This window comes from Dreissena polymorpha, chromosome 2 (genome assembly GCF_020536995.1).
Source record: "Dreissena polymorpha isolate Duluth1 chromosome 2, UMN_Dpol_1.0, whole genome shotgun sequence".
NCBI lineage: Eukaryota > Metazoa > Mollusca > Bivalvia > Myida > Dreissenidae > Dreissena > Dreissena polymorpha.
The window spans coordinates 67,661,651-67,677,371 of NC_068356.1; the positions used below are offsets into that span (position 1 = coordinate 67,661,651).

Consider the following 15,721-nt stretch of genomic DNA (forward strand, 5'->3'; position numbering starts at 1 on the left):
TCCAAGTCATTAAAACATAAACAATAGCGTTCATTTCGTGGTATTTTATTTTGGGCGTATCTGCCAGTTTGGATTCTCCACGGATGCGCAGAGACTCTTAATCTTACTAAAAATAATCGCAGACGTCTAGGAACTAAGTCTAAATATGTTTCATAATCCAAACTGCTTTTAATAAATTTGTACATCATTAAAACAGAACTATTATTCATTTTACCGTACCACTCTTGTTTAAAATTTTCAACAAATCTACCTTTGAACTCGCTAATAAAACTATTAACTTGTACGACGTTTATAACACGAGTGTTGAATGTGGAAATGCATATAAAAACGTAAATAAATACATTAAACGTGCAAGTTAATGATTAGCTATTTATGAACTGCATCATCGGATTTGTTGTATTGTGAATATATAACGAAACTCGCCAGTATTATGCTATAAAAAAGGATTTTTGAAAAACGGGATAGATACAGAGATTGTTAGCAATCACCATCAGGATTTCTTTCTTAGACCGAAGTTTACAGACGGCTACAAATGAATAGCAACGTGGGACCATGACACGAGAAATTATTCATTCAAGCTGCCAGTGGATTCGTCGAGATCAGGTTTAAAATATTCATGCGACTCCATGTCCAAATCTAGAATTTATTGGATAAACATTATACACTTTCAGACTTGAGAGAGGGAAATGTACGGTGTTACGATGATCAAGCGGCCCGTTAAGCTATATGTCACAAGATTTATCACTCACTGGTTCAAATCCCGTGTAGTGGTCAGCTTATGGCTGATAAACAACGCTCGATTGGTCATAGTCGGCTCAGGTAATACTTAAATGTACCCCGGGTTCTGTTAAGAATACTTAAATGTACCTCGGGTACGGATGTGAAGAATACATACCATTATCATGGGTTGATAATGGAATACTTTCAACCAACATCATCAGCATGAATGCCGCCGTCATGGAAAGTTTCGGCCCTCTATTCCATGAACACTCTGGTGGTGATCAAGCACTGTGTGTCGGTTGATGCTTCCAGCTCTTCTCCTCTCGTCTAAGCCACAGCCAATTTGACGCCCTCTCAGCTGCTTGGCTCAGTCTCTTCTATCTCTGCCAGTAGCCTCAACTCGTGTTATCAGTCTGCACACTGACTAGGAACAAAAACCTCTTGAGCCGACTTCTACCGGCACAGCCAAGTACGCCAGCCTCGTTGCTTACAGAGATCTAGGAGCTATGTGAACTTCGCTTTCTTCCTTTCGTAAGCCTCTTCACACCTTCTCCCATGGTATTGTCAGCTCGATGACGATGAGCTTCTTCCCTGTCTCGGACCTCAGTACGACATCTGGTCGTAGGGTCGTCTAGACCACGTCCGGGAATACAAGTCTCTTCCCCAAATCCACCTTCATGTTCCAGCCAGTTGTGCCATCTAACATCGACGACCTGTGTGTCTTTTGCGTTTTGGTTGTCTCACCCGTCTTCACGAAGGATATGTGTTCATGAGAAAGGTGGATCCCTCTTTCCTTCTTGCGCTCTCTTTCTAGCCAGTCAGACAGCTCCTTGAGTACTGAGTCGTGCCTTCATCGGTACCTCCCCTGTGTCAGTGCTGTAAAGCAGGATTACAGACCATGTTCTAGTGTGTCGGTTTTGTCGCACAGACTGAATTTGGGATCCGTTGTGAGTGCCCATCGGAATAGGTTGGCTGCAGATGGTAGAAGGTCATAGACAGACCTGAGGAGAAACGAGAATCTCAGTGGCTTGTATTTCCAGATTTCTCCCCAGGTCAGTTTCCTGTCTGTGGTGTTCCACGTGGTCCATGTTCCCTGCGCTCCCATCTCAACTGCCCTAGCCTGTCTTGCGCTTTCCTCCTCTCTTCTGACCTCCGACTGTATCATTGCTCGTCTCTCCTTCTGGTCTGATCTGCTCCACAATACGGTCTTGGTTGCGCCGATCCCCTGAAGTCCAACGGCTCTCGGCCTGGCTAACAGACTCTGTCGCTGACCACTTTTTGCTAGTGCGGTTTCAATCCCTGCTCCCCGAATACATTCATCCGGAGAATCCCTCAGAATCAGCACAAGTCTTGTCTTTGCAATCTTGAACACTTCAACCAGTGAAGATAGTGAAAGTTGCAGCTTCTTGGTCTTTCCGGAGAGTCCAATCCTTGTGAAACTTGGTGGTACTCTGAGCCACTTTCTGAGGTGACTGCTGGTAGTCCTCTCGAGGGCTTCCGCTGTCGTACTAGCAACCTCGTACAGCATCAGTGGCCAGAGAAGTCTTGAGAGCAATGCATGCTGGTACAACCAGGCTTGTAACTTCCCATGTAGTCCACAGCGATCAATCTTCTTGAGGTCATCTTCTACCTGTTGCTTGAGCTTCTTGGCGTTGTCTCGATCTCGTAGGCTTGCGTGAAACCATTTCCCAAGGGACGCTATTGGAATTTTTACTTTGGATGGGATCTCCTCATTTTGTACGTAGAGCTTGAATCTTTCTGTTGCCTGTCCCTTCTTAATGACGAGGGCTCTGGATTTGACTGCCTTGAACTTCATTCTTCCCCATGAAGCGACGTCTGTCAGGGCCGTCAACATCCTCCTAACTTGGACATGCGTTGTAGTCGACATTGTGAGGTCGTCCATGAAACCTCTGCTAGATGTGAGATAGATTCCCGATTTCGTCTTTAGACCTCTCGTTTCGCGTTGAGCAGTGTTTATCAGAAGGTTCATCACCATAATGAAAAGCACCACGGAAACAGTGCAACCTGCCACAATTCCCTTAACCAGCTTCTGCCATCCAGTTAGCTGGCCACCTACAGCAAACTGCAGCCGGATGCCATCAATGTAACTGGTGATGATCTTCTGTATGTGGCCATCTACATCTGCTCGAGGGCTGTATCGATCAGCTTGTGTGAATGGATTCATATGCGTTGGCTAAGTCTTGCTAGATAAAGGTAAGGTCCTTCCTGCCTTCTTTCGCCTAACGGATTAGCTGTGTGATTGCGCTGGTGTGCTCCACACAGCCGGAGAAACCAGGAACTCCCCCTTTCTGAACTGAAGTGTCAATATACTTGTTTCCAGTCAAGAAAGGTGTCAGACGCCTTGCAAGAATAGCGAAGAATACTAGTATTTTCCCCTCGACGTTGAGCAACGAGATCGTTCGCAACTGGTTGACTGTCCTTTGGTGTAAATACTCCCTCTGCTTCCTTCCATGCATCTGGAATCTTCCCCTTTCTCCATACAACCCTAAGAAGCCTCCACAGCCGCTTTAGACGTAATGGGACCATCTCGTATACTTTGTACTGGATGGCGTTGGGTCCGGGCGCTGAAGCGCTCCTCGCTTTCCTGATGGTATCCTTTACTTCCCGCAGCGTTGGTTCCAAAACATCTAGCGGCTTCTCTTCGCTGGGTCTATTCGTTCACAGTCCCCTCGCGTTTCCTCTCGATAGGGGTAAGAGTGTGTAGCATGAAGATATCTTTCAACCTCTTCAAGTGGTGCTTCCAACTTCCCTGATCGTTCTTTGTCGAGTAAGGATCTTGCAAACTTGTATGGGTTGGCTGTGAATACTGCTCTCTTTTTTGCCCTTTCACTGGCTTTCCTTCTTGTGTTTTCGGCTTTCCGTAGTGACATCAGCTCTGCCCGTAGTGTTTGCCGGAGTTGCGTTAGTCCAGTCCTTTCCGTAGGTGAACTGGTACGGTATCTCAATGTTAGCTGTCTGAGTTCATGTCTCAGATTCTGTATACGGGTCTGCCGTCTGTGAGGTTTTTGGGGTTCTTTTCGTGCAATTCCCTCTTTAACGCAAAACCAATCCCTCCCTACCGAGTAGATTAGGGTGGTGAGGGTGATGAGTTTCCGATCCACTGGTCCTTGCAAGGATGTTTCAAGGATGATGTCGAGATCCTCGTCGAGTTGTTTCCATGATTTCTTGTCGGACGCCTTGGGCCACTTGATCATTTCTTTCCTGGTTCTAGTGGCAGTTTCTTTCATTGGTCTATCGGGAACAGTCGCCTGGTCTGCATCTGGTGTTCCTTGTGTCTGGAGTAGCTCAAGGAGGGGATCGTCTTCCACTTCTTGCGTGTCGGTTCGTGTATCGCGCAAAATATCGTGTGTCGCTTCGTGTATCGCGCAAACGATCGTGTCTCGCGTTCAAAGGGCGACACACGAAACACGAAGCGACACACGGTATTTTGCGCGACACACGAAGCGAAACACGATATTGTATTATTCAAATATCGCCCATATTATCCGAATCTCGTGTATCGCGGTCTAATTTCAGACCGCGACACACGAAGCGATACTCTATATTTTGCGCGATACACGAAGCGACAGGCGATATTTGTACTGTTCAAATATCGCTGTAATAATATCGCCTGTAGCCTTTCGCGTTTTTTAAACGGTGTTACAGTTATTTTTAACCATTTATTATCAATATGGCTGCCCTCGACACACTAATAAAAGATTATTGTTTAAAAATATCCCCTTTTTGTCTCCCCTGATTTTTGAAGGCAGCTCGTACTTAACTGATGCGGTGAAGTCTACATCCGTCCCTCCACTGTTATCAGAATGCTAACAAAATAGGTGAATCCATCCACCTCCTCCAGCGCATCGCCTTGGACTTTGATGGCTATGTCGTTGGGTGCGTTGACATTTAACACATTGCTCTCCCCTCTGTCGATGGTGAGGCCTAGTCTATCTGAGTTGTTCGCCACCATGTTTGTCTTTTCTTCCATCTATTGTTTGGTGTGGGAAGAGCCTGATTATCGGCAAAGTCGAGGTCGTTCAACTGTTTCCAGAGTGTCCACTGGATTCTGATCCACTTCTGATCCGTCGAGGTCTTTATGGCCCAGCCTATGGCCAGCAGGAACATGAAAGGTGATAGTAAGCAACATTGCCTCACTCGGGTTCTCGCTTCGAAGGCGTCGGTAAGCTGTCTGCCATAAACGATTCTGGTGGTCATCCCTTCATGACACTTCCTGACGATGTTGGTGATCTTTCTTCGAACTCCGTACTGCCTCAGTAGTCTCCATATGGACCCCGATCAAAACTGTAGAACGAATTTTCATAGTTAATAAGGTTGACATACATGGGGCAAATTTCAACCGCATGGATTGTCCCAGAATGATGCGCATGGTTGCGTTCTGATTCTTGTAAGATCGCTCTGTTCAGAAGCAGATGTTGGTCACGGAGATGCAGATCTCTGCGTCTTTCAATCGGTTAAGCAGGATGCGATTTAACACTTTTCCTGGGATGGACGGCAGCGTGATTCGGCGGTAGTTGGAGCAAGAACTGCGATCACCTTTCTCGGGGAGCTTGATGAGATATCCCTCTTTGCTCTCTGTTTGACATTTTGTCAACTTCCGAAATCTTCCTGAAGAGCGGGTAGAGTAGCTGCACACTGGTCTCGACGAAAGCCTTAAGTCGTTCTGCCTGTATGATGTCAGGTTCTGTAGATTTGCCGTTCTTCAATTGCTCGATAGCGCTACTGATCTCTTCCTTCGTGGGAGTGCAGCTCTTGATTGCCATATCGCAGGTACCTGGTGGAATTTCCGATGTGTTTGCAGGAGCTGGTCTGTTAAGTAATTCCTGAAAGTGCTCAATCCACCTATTCCTCTACCTGTCGTCATCTGTTATCATACTTCCATGCGTTGTCCCTTACTGGCCACTCTGGCTTGGCAAGCTTTTTTGCTTATCTCTTGGTGATGGATTATATATCCTTAGTTCTTTGCTGATATGCTGTTTTTTCCATCAATGCTGCAAGCGTCTTTTCGTTGTTCCGCGTGTCTGCTCTAATGCTTCGCTTGACGCTCGTATTCGCTGTAGTGAAATATTCTTGTGCTTTCAATTTTGTGGCTCGTGATCTGCTGTTGTTGACACTTGCCTTATTTTCTCATCTTTGATCATTTTTCCGCGGCATCTCTGTTGATAACCACTCTTTGTGGGTGTAAGACTTCGAGCCAAGTACTGTAAACGTATAGAAATTCGTCGGTATGAAATTTCGTGGTTTAATAAAAAACAACTTATTCGTTGACACGTAATTTCGTGGATTTCAAATAAAAAACAACTAATTCGTTGATACGTAATTTCGTGAATTTCAAATTTTCGGGGAAGACTTACCGTCATTATTATTAAGATTTTATTAAAACAACCAGAGTAATAACGAAGCATAATCTGCTTATCTGTGTTGACAGCAAGACTTGAGGTTAATGCGCACTGAAGCATGAACGTGTTGCCGATAATTGTCGATAAGAGCGATAAAGCGGCGCACTTGTGGGTCCCCACTCGCTAATTGCCATCAATGTTGTTTTAACAATATTTGTAAATCACAGCGCACTTGGTCCACTAGTAGTAACAATTGAGTAATAAGGTCCCCAAAATGCAGGTGTTAAAACCGTTATGTCTCTTTTAAGTTTAATTGGCACTAATTGACATATGTAATAAATCTGCAAACTGTTAATTTGACGACGTCCCGCAAAAGAGGACAGTCCTTGATGTACAGTTTATATACCGTGCTAGTACTTCTTGGCATGTTGAGGTCACTGTTACTTTCACTGTCTGCCACTTCTGCTTAATCGTCTCTTCATCGAGAACCTCTTCTAGGACATTGTAGGAGAAAGTGACCTTGAATTCTTATTGCTTCGTGGTGTCTTTCAGCGTAGCCGTGATGTATTCTTTTTAAATTTCAGTTTCGATCGGGCGACAACGATATTATGGTCCGAAGCCACGTCTGCACCTCGTTTGACACGTACGTCCTGAAGAGAGCGACGAAACTTCCTCGCGATGCACATGTGGTCAATCTGTTTCTCCGTTGACAGGGCTGGTGACATCCCAGTTGATTGTGTATCCTTCTGTGATGGAAAACACTTCCTTCGATGATAAGGTTACTTGAAGCGCAAATGTCGGAACAATCTCCCGCCGTTGTTGTTCATCTCGCTGAGCCCTTAGTGTCCCATGATCGCCTTATATCCTCGTTGTCACTGTTGATCTTGGCATGAAAGCTACCGAATAGAATGATGATGTATCTCTTTGGTCTGCCGTGTATGTGTACTTTCTTATTTTTGTTTTAATTCCAAGTGCTTTGTTTGTATGAATGTCATTATTCAGTGTTTTTTCTCATGAGTGTGTTTATACCTAGAAGCAAAGACCCTACTTGACAATTGGTTCGATTTTTTCTATTCTATGTGCCGTATATAACTGCACATAACGGCGGCTAGCTCAGTTTGTAGAACGCTTGTAGAACGCTGGACTGCACATTCAAGTATCGCGGGTTCGAACCCCAGTCTGACCATAAACTTGTGTGGTATTGGTCATACAAATCATTTCTGCTGCCATTCTACCCCTACCTTTGATTCAAGAAGGAAGTGCGTCAGTTACCGGCATTAATTTATACACTTAATACTGACAAACCAGTTAATGATAGGAAATCCCAAAGCTTAAACAGTTACCATCATGTTATGTTAAGACAATTACCGGTAATCACAGTGGTACAACAGCGCTTGAACGCCCCGTGAGTGGAAAGGCCTCTTCTTAAAAACAACATCAAAATGCAAACAAAACAAAACGTAGAATGTATCCTTAATCGCAGCAAAGTTCAGGCAAGATTTGTGCTGTGAAGCTGGGTTGCGACGATGATGTTGTTTGTATATACAGCTAGCTTGTTTGAATGTTGGACAAATGTGTAAAATGATTTACATATTGTCATTTTTTAAATTTCTTTCTTACGGCATTCCATGTGCTTCTAAACATGTGTTTGCAAAATACTTGACCGAATCGTAGCAACATGCCAGTTTAGTCATATGTGTATGAGAATTAGGGCTGTCACGATTCACCGGTATACCGGTATATCGCGGTGCATGTCGTGAAAAAAATCGCACCGCGGTACGGCGTTGCCGCACCGGTTTTTTTAATATTATTATATTAGCACAGATATAAATACATTACATAATTATTTTGATATAGATATCGTTTTAAAAAATGTAGAAGCAGTTCAAAAGGGCTAAATAAATAATCCGTTAATATCCAGGTCAAGCAAGCGCTTCCACTTGTAGATGTTTAACTTTCACGTTTAAAATACGGCGATGTATGGGTCCGTACCTTTTTTGGAATTAGGGACAGATTTCCTTTGCAAATAAGTTCATAATTATCCGAAAGATGTTTATTTTATTTCTTATTTTCTTTCTTTAGTATATCGATCGTTCAAAGCATGGCACTTCCGAATCATATTATCTTAAGATTCTGAAAGTCGAGGAAGAGTCAGAACGCTACGGATTTTCAATACTGGGCCCGCTGACACCGCATTTTGAACATGCCCTTGAAGCGTTCTATTAACACAGATCGTAGCCACAGCTATTGTAAACAACATGGCGGACATTTTAGAAAAAGACGCGAACAATAACAATGACTACTTCTATCAAGTTTATATCAGTTTCTTTTACAGTTTCTAGCCATACTATGATACCAGTGTTTTCTGATTATTGAGTTTAATAAAGTTTGTAAAACTTGTTATTCTACTGTTTTCTTCACAGATACATATTCTGTAAAATATCGCGGTACGTACCGCGATACAGTGTTGCCGTACCACGATATACCGCGGTACGCTCACGGCGTATCGTGACAGCCCTAATGAGAATGTAGAGCAGAAAGCGAAAATGATGAAATCGTCGCGATCAAGGGAGGTTATCCAAGTTATGGGTCGACTTCTTAGTTTTATGTGTTATCTTTCTTTTATACCTCATACAACTAACGTAGTTCTTTCTCGGTATTCATCAATAGTTACTCCTAACATGCTGTCTTTTGGTGTGAGTTAAGTGTCTATACTTCATTATGTGTGATTGAGCGTAGCAAAATCAAGATATACTAGTATGCCTATTGTGAATGTTTTCATGTTCAAAAGAAACACATTAAACAACGATTTTGTATTTTCGTTAAAGCGCGCAAAATATTTATTCGCTATTTAAGATATTTATTATTAATTTTAGGATTTAGATTTTAATTTTCATAATTATTTATTTAACAAATACAACATAAATCAAATAAATAATAAACAAGCCAGTACGTAGGGCCGTTTAATCTCAAAGCATTAGCCCTTTATTTTGAAAGTTGTTCGACCTGATTGGGAAAATATTTTGAAATAATGTAAAATAAATAAATATTTGACAACAATCGGCATAAAAGCATAGCGTATAAATGTTTTGTTTTATTGCAACACACTTTATCTCCATATTTTAAAGGTGTTAGTGTTTTGTAACCGCAGATACTATGTGGTAGTGTTTGAAAACGAGACACAATCATGGCAACGGCGTTCCCGGATGTTGATTATTAAAATGGCGGACGGGTTTATTCCGTAGTCATGTTTACAAAACGGAAAATCAAGTCTTAATTGCATTAAAGTTAATACATTAAAGTAGTTTTTGAAAACTTATAATTTTGAATGTTTTACATTTAAGCTTTGTGACCGTTTTATTTTGTGTGGATGTAAGAGTAAAAAAAACAACCTTGAATTGGAATTGATTTAACACAATTGTCAACATGGCGTTGGAAAGGGCAAAGGTAAAAAATAGTTTGCAAAGGACTAGTGAACGCTTGGAATGGGGCTTTAAGGTATACTAGGTATTGTGCAAAATATGTGTCATGTTGTAATACACTGGGGTTGTCAGCGTGTTCACTTGGGCAGTTGGGTATTGCATGGAAAATATGGCAGTTTGTACAGTGACTCTACATTTGTCTAGCACTGATAATTATGCCTATCATAACTTCAGATGTCACCTGTTATGTTTTCTGAATGTGCATAATTAAATTATAGGAAAAATCTTATATCAAAGTCTATGAGACTTTGTCAGTTGATCAGCAATAACCACAACACCCACAAAGTGCTTTTAAAAGCAAAAGTTACTAAAATTAGTAAAGTAAAATAGCTCAAAATGGAGTATAGAGGACATAATTGGATAGATGGATAATTTGTACACCTATACATCCTACTTTTGTCTAAGCACTTGCTAAATAACTTTCGCTACACAACATTCCAAATTGAAAACAATTTTTACACAGTCAAACTTCAGTTTCTTAACAAAGGGAAACGCATATAGTTATGTGGACAATGCTGAACCCACATTCAAGGTCGTTTAGATAATATTCAAAAGGATTGCTAGTCGTGTGAACAAACAAACAACAGTGGGGCTTTTTTTTCATTAGAGACATTTTATTATTGAAGTCATTTGACCATTTTGATTTGCAAAACTTCACTAATGTCTTACATTTATACCGAGGTATCTGTATATAAATTGACTTCATTCATACAATTAAACATTATAGATATGTAGCTTGGCATAAATGTGTCATGACTTTCTATATGCAATTAGCTCCAAGGAACAAGTCAGTTCTTTAAAACTGGTTGCTGTAGTTCCTTTAACTAAGCACTGTATTATACATTGATGACATGTGTGAGGATGTTCTGTCTGTCTATTTTAATAATCTTTTTTGATTTTGAATAGGCTTCTTATTTAGAAATTATTTCAATTATATAACAAATCAGAACACACAAAAGTGATTGCATTTCAACAGAGTAGGAAAAAAGGGAAAGGACTTTTTTTTACAATTGCAAATTTAATTGGGATACTATGGACCCTGTTTAATATTTTAAATTCAAGACAACAGACTCTCATTATGCAGTCTTCGAAATAAGCTTTGAAAAGTTACATGCCAGTCGGGCCAGTTACTTAAGAATTTTTACATGCCCAACATATTTTTTACATGCCCAAACTTTTTTAACCAAAATTATAACAAATCACAACATTTGAACTCTTACATGCTACACATAGTAAAGCAGAACATTTGTTTCAATAGTAGTGAATACAATTACATCTAATCAGTCACTAGAATTAAGACGGTCGATCGTTACACCAGTGCTCTTGAAAAGAGCGTTCTCTGGTGTCCTCGTACCATTTCTTGGCTTCCTTTTTCTCTCAATCATTGTCAATTTTCTATTTTGGAAGTGTTTTATCGGGCTTAGCCCCATCAACATACCTAAGATACTGCATAGCCTCTAGGGCTGTCACGATACGCCGTGAGCGTACCGCGGTATATCGTGGTACGGCAACACTGTATCGCGGTACGTACCGCGATATTTTACAGAATATGTATCTGTGAAGAAAACAGTAGAATAACAAGTTTTACAAACTTTATTAAACTCAATAATCAGAAAACACTGGTATCATAGTATGGCTAGAAACTGTAAAAGAAACTGATATAAACTTGATAGAAGTAGTCATTGTTATTGTTCGCGTCTTTTTCTAAAATGTCCGCCATGTTGTTTACAATAGCTGTGGCTACGATCTGTGTTAATAGAACGCTTCAAGGGCATGTTCAAAATGCGGTGTCAGCGGGCCCAGTATTGAAAATCCGTAGCGTTCTGACTCTTCCTCGACTTTCAGAATCTTAAGATAATATGATTCGGAAGTGCCATGCTTTGAACGATCGATATACTAAAGAAAGAAAATAAGAAATAAAATAAACATCTTTCGGATAATTATGAACTTATTTGCAAAGGAAATCTGTCCCTAATTCCAAAAAAGGTACGGACCCATACATCGCCGTATTTTAAACGTGAAAGTTAAACATCTACAAGTGGAAGCGCTTGCTTGACCTGGATATTAACGGATTATTTATTTAGCCCTTTTGAACTGCTTCTACATTTTTTAAAACGATATCTATATCAAAATAATTATGTAATGTATTTATATCTGTGCTAATATAATAATATTAAAAAAACCGGTGCGGCAACGCCGTACCGCGGTGCGATTTTTTTCACGACATGCACCGCGATATACCGGTATACCGGTGAATCGTGACAGCCCTAATAGCCTCTATGTCGACAATAACATTTGTTTACATTGACAAAAACAGAAGCGTATTACTAGATTGAAATGATCGATTCAAAAAGCATCTTCTCGATTAATGTCTAGAGAAACCGTCGATAAGAACCGATTGTGACCTAACTGCATCGGTTAAAAACAATAACGATGACGTGTGCAAGCAGGTGCGTGTTGTTAAACCAATCGAATTTCATTGTTTTACAACTTACGGCAAGGTGTTTGTTTGCAAAATTGAAAAATAGATCTGCAAATATCAATAACTGCTTACGATTTTTTTTATAAACTGTCAATTGGCTTCAATAATTTACATGCCCGGCGGGCCACAAACGTGAATTTTTGTATGTGCCCGGCAGTAATTTTACTCGCCACAGGCGATCGGGCGTGTGCTAATTTCGAAGACTGTTATGCAACAATTAATGTAATGCATTTCTTAAATATAAATCACCAAACTTATTGTTCTACAATGAGTCAAAAACAATGTACAGCATGTATAAATGTTGGTATAAACATTGTATAATGTTTGTTGTCCATATGTATACTCTATGCACATGCTCCATTATCAGATTGAATTGCTTTTGTTTGTGCATCCAATAGAAATTTTAATATGGTACATGGATTTAAAGCTTGTCTAAAATTTGATGTCTTTAAGTCATTTAATGCATTTCTTGTACTTATCAATACGTCAACACTCAAATTGTTGTTAAATATGCCTGACTCTGATGACAGCAGAATTAACACATTTTAGTATCAGTATAGCTTAGACGATCTAGTGCATTTGTTTGTGTATGTCACAAAGTCATGTACCTATTACCTAGGCTAACTGTCAGTCTTTTTGGAACTTTTTTCCCAAACTTGTTTGTTAATTAGACAAAGAGAATGTTTTACATGCCACAGTGCCATGAAATGATATGAAAAACACTCCAAAAAATCCATCATAATTTTGCTTTATTTATCAAATACAATGCAAAAAAATATATATAAATGAATATAATGCATCTTAATTTTATGTAGGGATTCAGGGCCCTCGTTTGGCCGTTTTGGGGGCTGAAATTCGTCCCCATTCCCCCCTTAAAATAGTATACTTTTTCCCCCTATTTCAGCTAAAAATTCCCCCTTCCAAAATTTTATTTTTTATTTTTATTTTATACCTATGTTGCCAGCTGGTATTGTGCTATTAACCTTTGATTTAATGTATCTTTATGTAAATTACATTAAAATATAGCAATTTTAAGTGTTGAATGGTTTGTGAAAAGATCTTCTAAAATTCCCCTTTTCGCCCAAAATGGCGCAAAATTCCCCCCTCTAAGGGCCCCGGCCCAAATCCCTCAAAGTGTAGCAAGGGCCCTGGGATTTAAAGTGTTTTAATTTCTTCTCGTTGGAAAAATTTATGTGAAATAGGAACTTGTTTTAATTCATAGTCACTTACATGTCCAAAAATGGTACTCAGTTATATTTCGTGAAAGTTCTAATTTGTGAATCGTAATTCATAATTAGGAGGCCTCTTTTTTAATTTATAAAACATGTAGTTTTATAATGACATAACATTTTTTTGTGACACATATCAGTTCCCATTTAAGATAATACAATTGTCAGGGCTATCACTCAACAAAATATATAGGAGGTCACAGGGTTTTTTTGGCCCGATTTTATAGCCGAAATTTGGCTATGATCCCAATCCCAAAAAGTATACTTTTTTCCCAAAATGTGGCAAAAAATTCCCAATTGCAAAAAAAAAAAAAAAAAAATTTTTTTTTTTTTTAGTAAGAAGTCTTATGTGTATTTTATCTCAATTTTAATTCAATTACATCTAGCAAAGTATTATATGATTTTTTTCTTTTAATTTGAATGATTATAAAGAGTTAAATCAAATTTAGTATTTCCCTAAACAGTGGACTTTTAGTGTGGAAAAAAAGGCTAATGAATTTATTTTCTCAATTTCATGAAAATGCAGATAAAATTCCCAATTCCAAAGCCATGGGCTATCTTCCCAAAAAGTGGAAAAAAAACCTGGAGGATAATACAGATGAATTTTGGCCAAAAATTATAATAATATTTTGCTTGTGGTTTTCATGAAAATTGTGTGTGAATTAAAGGTGTTATACCATGTTAATATATTCTTTTAAAATCACCTTATTTGTATGGAGTAAGTTTCATTAGTCATGTGTTTAATATGTTCTTAAAAAAAAATCCCCTTGTTTGTATTGTATTAATTCATTCATAAATCTTCTGGTTTTATCTGTATTGTCAGATTTAAAGTATCAAACTCTACTATTTTGTGTAAATGGCACAACAAGTTAACCCAAAATAAAATGGCACCAATGAGATAAGGAGCGTAGATTGATCCAGTGATCCTTGCTTTTTTGTAAAATAATAATATGGTTACAACCAGTTTATTGTTAATTTTTCATGTAATACACCATGTATTTTTTTTTTATATGGGATTTCCAAAATTCTACCGTAATTACTCTATGTTTTCGGACACTCTAAGTTTTCGGAAGCCCCCTTTTTTAGCAAAACTCTTTATTTTCGGACACACGAGTTTTCGTCCGTTATTTATGTCTCTAAGTTTTCGGACAGTGTATTTTACAGCGCTATTTTACCAAATTTCGAACCTGTTTTCGATATCTAATGACACTTCGATCATGGGGTTTTACAACCAGATTAACATCATAAAACATTGCGTGTGCATGCCTGAGGGCAATGGACCATTACATTTGCGTTATTGGGTAAATAACCTTGTAAACCGGTATCAAACAATGGTTTCGCCCGATAGCATAAGCGTTATGACAATTACCAGGGGTAGTGCCAATTAACAGTTCAATTATCTACCGCAATGGTACTACCCCTTCTCAGTAAAATAACTGTGACGAATACTAAATGTGCCAAATTGTGATACACCCTATTACAAGTTTTACGAACAATGGAAGGTGTTACACAACAACTATCGGAAATGAACAAACAAAGAATTCATAGTTTGCTTTTTTTATTGCGTTAATTACAGGTTCATACAAGCTTGTATCGGTACATCACATGCTCATTTTTGAACTCGTTGGTCAAAGTACAACCTTGAAGTAACTTTCTGTCAAATAAATTAAGCATTTACAATTATTTAAAATGCAGTGCAAACATGTATAACTGTAATTAATACTATACGGCATGTTTTTTTACAAGCGCGTTCTATTACTGGTAGTCGTTGATACAATTGACGCTATTTTCGGACACTTCCATTTTCGACCCTAAGTTTTCGGACACCTCTATTTTGTTAATATTTTTCGTATCTAAGTTTTCGGACACGAAAAAAAATTAATATTTTTAAGTGTCCGAATACATAGAGTTATTACGGTATTTAATTATTTTAAACTTGGTGTGCAAAAGAAGTTACATTTGAGTCAAAATGGAGTATAGGAATTGAAATGAAATACAATATTGGGAAGTTTTGAATGTTTAAAATTGTGTAGTCCGTCTTTAAAGTTAAATATAAATACTGCTTCATGCATACATGGTAGTTTTGCCTTTCGAGTAAAAAAATAAAGATCTAAGCAAAATGTCAGCTGTGTAAAGCACAGTTTATACATTTTTTCTGTCAGTGTTAATACTCGGTTAATTTAGTGCTGCACCAAATGTTTTGATCTGATAGCCAATTAATGATTAATTATTTAGAAATTAGGCACTTGAGCTGAAATGGGCAGACTTATAAAACGTCTTTGAAATTTCACCTTGTCAATAGTCTTACATGAGGTTATCTTTGCGCTTAAGTACTGCAATTCAGATAGGCGTTGATTGATTGCTGGTAATAAAGATGTTGATCATTGATACAGAAGGTATAATTCTCAAGCTGGGTATGTGGTATAGAGCATTTAAGGACCTTTTAGG

At 38.9% G+C, this 15,721-nt stretch overlaps 2 protein-coding genes across 6 annotated transcripts in view; one reads left to right on the forward strand and one right to left on the reverse strand.

Moving 5' to 3' along the window:
- Window positions 1–1,609: 1,609 nt before the first annotated feature.
- LOC127869787 (uncharacterized) lies at window positions 1,610–2,905 on the reverse strand. Its single transcript, XM_052412447.1, has one exon. The coding sequence runs from the start codon at window positions 2,903–2,905 to the stop codon at window positions 1,610–1,612; it is 1,296 nt and encodes a 431-aa protein (XP_052268407.1).
- A 6,391-nt stretch (window positions 2,906–9,296) lies between these two features.
- Window positions 9,297–15,721, forward strand: part of LOC127867445 (dynein axonemal heavy chain 3-like) — a 129,252-nt gene continuing 122,827 nt past the window's right edge. For all 5 annotated transcript variants that reach the window (XM_052408596.1, XM_052408595.1, XM_052408597.1 and 2 more), the window contains exon 1: window positions 9,297–9,527. In XM_052408596.1, coding sequence (XP_052264556.1) covers window positions 9,507–9,527 — 21 coding nt within the window. In that variant the 5' untranslated portion in view covers window positions 9,297–9,506. The remainder of the gene's footprint in view (window positions 9,528–15,721) is intronic.